At 40.3% G+C, this 9,475-nt stretch overlaps 1 protein-coding gene across 2 annotated transcripts; it reads right to left on the bottom strand.

Annotated features, from left to right (window-relative positions):
- Positions 1-184: 184 nt before the first annotated feature.
- tuft1b (tuftelin 1b) lies at positions 185-7,321 on the bottom strand. 2 transcript variants are annotated; one of them, XM_037264460.1, is made up of 11 exons: positions 7,159-7,321; positions 2,432-2,530; positions 2,293-2,367; positions 2,170-2,235; positions 2,011-2,091; positions 1,606-1,713; positions 1,302-1,525; positions 1,130-1,235; positions 881-964; positions 635-729; positions 185-556 (listed from the first exon to the last, which is right to left on the bottom strand). In XM_037264460.1, the coding sequence occupies exons 1-11, from the start codon at positions 7,252-7,254 to the stop codon at positions 484-486; spliced, it is 1,107 nt and encodes a 368-aa protein (XP_037120355.1). In that variant the 5' UTR covers positions 7,255-7,321; the 3' UTR covers positions 185-483. The 2 variants fall into 2 exon arrangements, with proteins under 2 accessions (XP_037120355.1, XP_037120356.1); XM_037264461.1 differs by lacking the exon at positions 7,159-7,321 and adding an exon at positions 5,406-5,516.
- Between the last annotated feature and the right edge of the window lie 2,154 nt (positions 7,322-9,475).

The following is a 9,475-nucleotide window of genomic DNA, read 5'->3' as shown; positions in this document are numbered from 1 at the left end:
ATCAGTCGTCAATGTTGTCTTCGGTCCACTAGATGGCACTGCTACGTTGTTTTTCGATTGACAAAAGTCAATTACTGTTATTAGAACAAGACAATTTCATTGAAAAATGTGACTGAAATCTCAGGATTCTAATTTAAAAACAACAAAAAAAGTGTAATTAAAAGAAAAAAAACTCTCAGGATTATGTTATTTTCATATAATTTTTGTTTTGGTTACAATGTGTCTCCCAAACTCTTCCTTGAAATTCAGTCGCATGTCTGTCAGTTCAGACGTGATTACATCCAATTTATTCACGGATTTAGTACACAAACGTGAATGCACATCTACATTCAAAATTCACATTCAGAAGCACTCGTGACTCTGGATTACACGCTGGCGCCTATGCAGTCGTTAAACATGCACATGATTCAATGGGGGGGGGGGGCGATTATGAACAGATGCAAAGCACTCTTTAAATACATATTTACACTTTGTGACTGTTATTCACGACTTGATCTCGATGACTTTGATGAAGGGGAGGGACTTATTGTTGGCTGCGGACGGCGTCAGAGGTTTGCTGAGATAAAAATAAAACATAGTTGGACATTTAAAATGATTTCTTGATGATTATCACAATGGGCCAAGCGTAGCTCACCTGTAGATGATGACCGGCTTGTTCTCGGCGCTCTTGAGTGGCGGGGGGTCGCGGCCCGCTAAGAAATGCTCCATGTGGTCGTGCAACTCTTTGTTCTGTTTTTTTAGAAACGTGCACAAAAAAGCTAAGGAGTATAGCATAAAAGTAAAATAAAGTAAAAGCAAAGAAACATAATCTCTCGTTTACTGAGCGGAAGATTTTTTTTTTTAAACTTTAAAATTATATCACTTTGGGAAATGGTCTGACCTCGGCTTCCAGGAAGGCCACTTTCTCCTCCAGATCCCCGATGACCCGATCTCGTTCTTGGAGGACGGTGCGTGAGTTCTGCAGCTGTACACACGCACGTACAAAAGAGTCAGTAATTTTACAACGTTTGGCTAATTAAGGAGTTTGGTTTCAGTTGCTTGATGATGTTCTTCTGAATGTAATTTCCTCACTAATGGCTTCCTGAGTACTCGAAATGTGATGTGCGTGTGTGTGTGTGGGTGTGTGTACCTGTTCAATCATGTGTCGCACTTTCCTTTGTTGACTTTTCAGCATGTCATCCAAGTGGTGGATCTTCTCCTTCAAAATGGCCACCTCCGTTTCCAACTGACCACGTCTGAAAACACGCACGCAACATTGTCGCTACTACACAAACACAAGCGCACACACTTGGTTTTATTACCTGTCGTCTTTCTGATTTCCTTCACCGTTGTCCGCCTGAAGCCGCTGTAGCTCGGCCTCGCCGGTGGCCATTTTGTCCCGCAGGACCCCGCTCTCGACCTCCATGTTGCCCAGCAGCCTTTGTAGCTCCTCCACCCGTCGGCCTCGCTCCGCTGAGTCAGTCTCCGCCCGCTGGAGACGCTCAGACTGCTCCTCCAGACGCGCCCGTTGCTCCTTTGACTCCATCTGTCAAAAAAGGAAACTCAATTTTTATAACCTCTACTCTTGGCCATCGAGAAACGCAATGGGATTTTAATGTCACACACCAGCAGCCGCTCTCTCTCCTCCCGGTGCCGACTTTCCATATCTTTCATCTGAGCGTAGAGACGCTTGGTTTCTTCCCGCAGATACTGCACGTGATTATCATCACTCTCCTGAGAATGCAGAAGAACCCGTGATAAGAAGCGGGTATTTTCATTTGGATCTTCAGTGGTGCATCCGATTGTGAGTCACACATTTCCCGTTAGCATATTTCAGGAGGGGCCAGTGCCCCTACAACTCCCCCCCTCTAGCTCCGCCAGTGATAATGAGCCGGAAAAACGATTGTGTCAGCTAGAAACATCCGGATGAGCGGATCTTCTTTGAATGTGCTTTATTGATTTTTCTTTTTAAAAGGGAAGTAAGCATAACACACACACACACACGAGCACTATAAATGTTGAAGTACTTACGTCATGGCTAATGTAGTTGTAAATGTTGTTGCCATTGGCGATGTTGGGCATGTGGTTGACTGTGTAGCCATTCGTGGGATACTGAAAAACAAAAAACATTTGAATCATCATGCCTTGTTTCATTCAATTTAAAAAAAAAAGATTTTTGTTTCTACTTACCTTCTTGTTGTTACCATTTTGTCTCGCCGCCATCTGCTCTCTCAGGGTCTTCAGACAATACCTCACCTGGAAGTTGAGCAAATATGAAGCCCGTCGCACATCACTCATTCCTCCCATCCTCACCTCTTGAATCTGCGACACCTCGTCCGTCAACATCCTGACGCTGTCCGCCGTCTCGGGTCCGCCGTCCAGGTACACCTACGACGCACGGCGCCGTTAAATCCACACCACGACGCTCCTCAACAAAAACCAGCACACATACCTTGATGACTTGCACGCTTTCCTCCGCAAGATCTTCCAGCCGAGGACTTGCGACTCGCTCGTCGGGATTCTTTAGCGGCACCGATGCGACGCCGCTCTCCTGCGTGGCAGATGTGGACGATAAGTAGACACGAAAGGAAAGAAAAAGCCAAAGGGGCGGAGCTTAAAAACCCACATGTGATTTGCCCCAAAGCTGAGGATGTGTGACGGCCAAACAGCGGCTGCCTGGCAACCCACAATAAGGGGCACGTTTGCACCCCTGCGGGGCAAAGTCACGAGTCACTGGAGGAGTAAAAACAATCAGGCCACCCAAGGCCTTCACAACAACAACACACTGTTTGCCATGGCAATAAGAATAATACAAATAGTCTGTTGGATAGTTTGGAGGGCATTCTCAAGAGAAAGTATGTCACGCGATCATTTCAAAGCGTCAGTTTGTTTGGGATTTTTTTTGTGATGCAAATGTCCAAATAAGCATCAAACTGCCACATTTCGTTTATTATTAACGTCCTTAATAATAATAATAATAATATATATTTTATTTTTAAGGCGCCTTTCTCCAGGCTGTTAGGATCCTGAACTCCCTCCCCCCTTCTGCGTAGCGTCCTGTACTTTTGCGCAATATTCTGCTGTATGCACACCTGCTCCATTTTTGCTCCTCTTATTTATTGTGTAATTTGTTTATTTATTATTTATTCATCACTCTTATTTATTCATTGTTTGTGCCTTCTTGTTTTTATTTTTTTTGTGTTGTTTACTTGTGTGTATATTGTGTACTATGTCTTGTCACCGTGGGATAGTGGGAACGTAATTTCGATTTCTTTGTGTGTCTTGGCATGTGAAGAAATTGACAATAAAGCAGACTTTGACTTTGACTTCATGTATTTACACACTTGACATTGAAGGAGTGTAATCCTTTTGGGGGAACACCCATTCAGTCAAAAAAGAAAAGACCGGCTTTTTGCTTGACTGAGCAAAGGACGCTATAATCTTTCTGGGTGTTGGCTCCAGAAATAATGATGTGGTATTTATTCACAAAGTAACGCAAAGCAAAAAGTTCTGCTGTTGGGTTTGTTTGTAGTCACAACATATTTCCAAAACCAAAATAAAGTAGGCTAGAGGTAAAGTGTCACAATTTCCTCAAGTATTTTTACAGGTTTGGCAGGCTGGTGTGAGGTAGTTCATAAACTCCGACGAGGGTTTTAAATCCGCAAAGTTACGTAGCCTGAGTGGAAATGATGGAAAAAGTAGAAAGTTTCGCACCACGCTGCCGCACATTAAATATCCGTCAATGATACGTTCCCAGCATGTCGCGTTAGGTTGTTAAGTTGAAATGTGAGCGTTGCAAAGTTCAGTGCTAGGCTAAGCGTAATTAGCCGTGAAAAAGGTTAACAGAGCACAAAGGGAAGACAAGACAGCTTGAAAATTAACAACTTGTTAATTTATTAGATAACAAACAGCGGCTCAAATTGTGCGAAAATACCAAGCAGATTTATTTGTTGTTTGGCTTTTCGAGGCACGTGGGCAGGCTGGTGTTAGCTTCTAGCGCTAGCAAGCCGCGATGACCGACTAGCTTGGTCAATTGATATAAATTAGTTAATATTTTTTTTATTTTACTCCTACAAAAACTTTTTTTTCCAAAATGACAACTCTATTTCTGAGATCTTTTTTTTTTTTTTTTTGACAAGAATCATGATTGATGCACGAGCTTAATTGCCTGCAGCTCAATGAGGTAATGTTCTCCAGCAGAACACAACGTTCCATTCCAGGCGGGAAACTCATTGAATCATGCCGCCAAGGAAGCACCACAGAATACCTTCGGGGAGCTTCGGGTTAGCAGTCATGTTAACTATTCGAGCTTGAGTGACAGTGAGATGAAATCTGCAAAAACCATCAGCGAGAGAAAGCCCGGCGGCTAAAGTTCTACCACACCTCGTTGAGGAGGCTCTTTATATATATATATATATATATATATATATATATATATATATATACACACAATTGCAGCCTTTTTTATTTGCTCAGAATATTACAACATATTCCTCATAATTCCAGATTTCACTAAGAGCAAACAAAGTTAAAGACAATCGACATAAGCTAAAATGGGGGCGGAGCTTAGTGCACTTAGTAAAACATTAAGCGTGCTTATATAATGTTGACTGACGTGACTTGTTCTGAGACTACTGCGTCAGTGAAAGCGGCAAACAGGAAAGCAATTTTGTTTTTTGACAGGGCGGATTGACACGAGAGACGCGCAAATCTAAAAACAACAACCAACAAGTTGTGAGGGAAGTGTGGTTTTTAACATGGCCGCTGCAAATATGGCGCCGAGGTTCAGGGGCCGTACATCAACATATGTGACAACATTGCAGCAACAGCGTTGGCGCCAACATGTGAATTCCAATCGTCTCTTAGTGCAGACTAAATCGCAGAGCATCGGAACAAAATATGAATCATGACTGTAACAATCCAAAAAATTAAGCTAGCCGCTTCCCAACTCGACAGTAAAGTCGGCGATTGACACATCACACACCTACTGAAATCTAAATTTGCTGGCAAAATGTCATTGAGCATTAATTACATAACTCACAAGACGTTAGGGATATTCCGCCCTGAGGTGAAATTTCAGGACAAACCTAAAATGCAAATCGTAATAGGTCCATTTAATTTGACTACTCAAATTGTCTGCACGCAAGTCTGCACATTTGCAATAAGATTAATTAAAATAATCATGATTCAGCAGTTAGATTTTTTCAGATTAAAAAAACAGCAAAAATAAAAATTGCTTTAAACTAAGGACATTTTTAAAGCAGAAGCTCAAGAATTGACCAACGCCGTTGCAATATTCGGCAAAGATTTGATCTTCCACCCAAAGCATCTATTTACTATTTCCACTATCATCAACATCTCTCAACATGCAGTTCATGACTAGCAGGCTGCAAAAAAAGAAACATTTCTCTTGGGGTGATATCTACCTGCTCAAAGACGATCTTCTGGTCTTCTTAACATCAACCAGGGAGCTGTGATCCAGACAGTAGTGTGTGTGAAAGTGTGTATGAGAATTTGTGTGTGTGTGAGTCAGGGCGTGGGAAGTCTGCTTCCCTCAAATGGCTGGGCGAGGCTCACCAGCCAGCTGCCAACCCTGTTTTGTCACCAGATTGTTCCATGCTTACAATCCAGATCCGCTTGCAACAGCACCCCCTCTTGGGCTACATTGGTCACTACATTTAACATTAGACGGTTAAACTATATTCATCTTCTTATGATAAGGATGGATGATTCATCGAGTAGCCAGGTGACAGGGGTGTAAATGGCAACGTTGTGAGGAATGTGTTATGTAAACTAGATTAATGAGGTGTCTTTATGTAAGACACACACACACACAGAGCGTGTGCATTGTTAACACACAACTGGGCAAACAAAGTCAATGCCAAGCGCTGCACTGGCATGTAAAAGTTTTGATAGGATTCTTTGTGCAACAAGCAAGCCATTCAGGTTTCCAAACGACTTACCTTCCATTGGAAATAATAACTACGCTATATGTTTTTATTGACACAACTTTCTGTTCTATCTATGGTTGTCATCACCTTTTCTAAATGGTACTATTCAACTCAAGCTAGCACTTTCACCGCTAAACCATTTTAACCTTAAAGGACCGACACAAGGACATTCTTTGTTGACACAACACAACTCCGAAACGTTCCTTATGCAAGACGTCAAAGCAAATGCGCACACCTCAAAAATGTAGGCAATAAAGGCAGAGGGAGTTTTCCTCGAATATTTCATCCTCGCCGCAAATTTCTTTGGAACATGATTGTATTTGTACGGGTGTTCTTTCATGCCCGCAGTCAGCAAAACGCATTTCATGTAATGGCTTAAGGCAACATAAACACTGTTGAGCAATGTTGAGGTTCTTAAAAAAACGGCACTGTGTCAGCTAATAGCGTAATTACAATATTCAAGGGAACACAGACATGCCCCAAAACTAGCAGAGTCGTGAAAACATGACTCATCCTAATGATATGAAATTGCCACGTTTCAGACTGTTGCAATTTTCTTCTGAAAAAGGGTTAGGGTTAAGGTGCAGGTTAAGTTGCAAAGTACAGGTCAGGACTTACAGTGAGACATGGTCCCTTGGTTAATATTAAACCGAGCTGTGTGACACACACTGACACAATCAAGCTACATGTGCAAAAAGGCCTATTGATATTTCTAAAAAGACACATTAAAAAACGCTTACATGGTGACTGCAAGGCACATGCACAGACTAATAGTTTTTTTTTAATAGTTTACTATTTTGCCACAAAATATTTTGCAAACATTTTTCCTAATATTTTGTTGTATTATTGTATGACTTAAATTTCCATTTGTGTGTGATGTCTAGGCTAACGTTTTTTTAAATGATTTATTTCCTCTTATTTTTGTAATTTTTAGAAGAGACAGGATGGCTCTATTTCTTCCAATATTTGTGAATTTAAATGTATTCTAAATAGTTGAAAAAGTAAAAAAAAGAAAAAAAAAGAAGACTCAAGTGTTAATTTGAATCACAACAGTGTTGACAGTATTAGAAAAATTACATGACATTTAAAAAAAAAACTTATTTTAGGTTCTCGTCCTGATATCGCACTAACGGGCAAATTAATGCTTATTATTAAAGCAATAACTTAGGTAATTAAGTGAGCTGGCTGGTTAGTTGACTAAGCAGGTTAGCATAGCTTAGTTACTCACGGTGCTCCTCGGCCGGTGTCCGTCGTCCGTCTTCCCCTCTGCCATCTTGCCCATGCGGCGTGGAAAAAAAGAAGTACCGACGCACAAAGTGTGCATGAGTGTGCAAAACTCAGCACACTGACGTGAGCGTGGCGCGAGTGCAAGTTCACAAGTCGAACCTTGCAGGCGTTCCTCTTCCGCAAACCTTGCGTCACGTTGCCCTGACAACCAAACTTAACCCCAGTCCTGTTTGTTTGCGGTTATGACCTTTTCCTATTAAAGTCGGCTGTCAATTCCATGGAAAGTGATTGTTAGGTCACGGAAGACGGTAAAATATATGCAAATTTGTCAAAGGTGTGGTTTCAAACTGCAGGTCGTGGCGTAGTCCTAAAAAGTATCAGTGGTACACAATAGAACGTAAATTTACTGTAACGTATATGTGACATGTTTGGCTACAGGATCCAAAAATGTCACATGCCCGTAAGAGGGATTTTGGCTATACGTGTAGCAATAGCGCCCTCCTGTGGTTTGAGTAAAAAAAAATCAGAATTAAATATTCCCTGCGTTTAAAGTTACGGTTGTTGTATTTTTTATTTTTATTTAAATCTAGAACAGTATTATTTCCAAGTACAATTCATGTGTGTACTTTAACTTTGCTAAGTAGAGTTCATACGTGTACTATGTTGGTTAGTTTTTTAAATCTAGTTAATCTAAAAATGTGACATGCACTTAACAGCGATTTTGTGCTATATGTGTAACAAGAGCGCCCTCCTGTGGTTTGCATGAATATTGCGTGAATTAAATGTTCACTGTGCATAATGTTGCTGTTGCTCTATTTTTCTAGTATTTGCTCTATTTTTGTAGTATTTTTATTTAAATAAAATACAGTAATTTATATTAGTATTTATATTTATATTAATAAAGTACAGTTCAGGTGTGTTTTGCATTTTAGATCAGATTTTTACATTTTGTTACTCTACTTTTATGTGGAAAAACATTTTGACCATTTCTCTATATGTAAGCACAGTTAATATGATGTGACAGTGACTCGAAATAACGCTGTTACATTTTAGGAATAGTTTTAAAAATTGAAAATTGGATCTAAATATTTTTTTAAATATTGAATTCAAAAGTACACATATGAACTGTACTTGGAAAAATACTGTACTAGATTTAAATAAAATACAAAAATAGAGCAACAGTAACATGCACAGTGAACATTTAATTCGGTGATTTTTCACGAAAACCACAGGAGGGCGCTATTGCTACACGTATAGCGCAAAATCGCTGTTAAGTGCATGTCACATTTTTAGATTAACTAAATTTAAAAAACTAACTAAAAGATTCAATTAAAACAGAAACTATTCCTAAAAAGTATCAATACCTTATTGTGAGGTACTGACACATACTTGAGCTAAATAAAAATACTACAAAAATAGAACAATCGTGAACATGAAATTCAGCAATTCTTCAGGCAAACCACAGGAGGGCGCTATTGTAACATAGAGAGCACAAAGTCGCTGTTACGTGCATGTCACATTTTTACACGGTGTATAATCCACACTGAACTAAATTGAAAAAGTATAAAACTAAATTAAAACAACTATAACTAACTAAAACTAAAAAAAAAGTTTAATAAATCCCACAAAATTTTTAAAAAATCAGCCTTGAGCTGCAAAAGTCATGTATTACGCACTATTATCATGTATCATGCTGACTGGCAATTTTTGATACAACTTTCAAAACAAATCAAATCGTTCAAAGTAGTTTTCTGACCTGAGAGGGGCTGACGTCGGATCCACTCGTCAAAGATTTTCCTTGCCTTTTCGTCCAACACAGCATCCGGGCCTCAGATGCCTGCCTCAACTTCTTCCAAAACGATGCCATGCAACCTCTTAAAGCGTTTTCCTTTCCCCCCCTCCCAAACTATTCATGACATTTCGCCGTAGTACAAAACGCCGGCCACCTGCAGCATAGCTAGCCGACTTAATTCTGTATCACGACCTGCAAATAGGATAAGACTACCTCCTGCTTTATTTACCTCACAAGTGCCGAACTCGCTTACCTTGACGTAGACAGGAAGCGCTCATGTTTGCAAGTGTGGCCACTCCAGAAAAAGATAAAGGCGCTGTCGGATATTCAAGTTCACATGACTCCAGTCAGATGATGAAATGTTGGTGAAATACATTTCCACTGCCTCAAAAATGCATTTTTCTTAGTCCAGGAGAGAGTTTGAAGTCAAGATCAGTGTGGAGCTGGATCAGCTTGATGTCTAGAGTAATTACCGCAATGCAAATTAAGGATTAGATAGCTGCGAGTAGAACACCCAAACAAACAA

Source organism: Syngnathus acus, chromosome 11 (genome assembly GCF_901709675.1).
Source record: "Syngnathus acus chromosome 11, fSynAcu1.2, whole genome shotgun sequence".
NCBI lineage: Eukaryota > Metazoa > Chordata > Actinopteri > Syngnathiformes > Syngnathidae > Syngnathus > Syngnathus acus.
Note: the sequence above shows the minus strand (reverse complement) of the source record. Positions and strands in the feature narration are given on the sequence as shown.

What these genes read in the sequence shown, in the direction of transcription:
- tuft1b (XM_037264460.1), bottom strand. Translation starts at nt 7,254, where the DNA reads ATGCACACTTTGTGCGTCGGTACTTCTTTTTTTCCACGCCGCATGGGC. An exon ending in AAAATGGTAACAACAAGAAG is followed by an intron (nt 2,092 to 2,169) that starts GTAAGTAGAAAC and finishes TTTGTTTTTCAG; the next exon opens with TATCCCACGAATGGCTACAC. An exon ending in ACAACTACATTAGCCATGAC is followed by an intron (nt 1,714 to 2,010) that starts GTAAGTACTTCA and finishes CTGCATTCTCAG; the next exon opens with GAGAGTGATGATAATCACGT.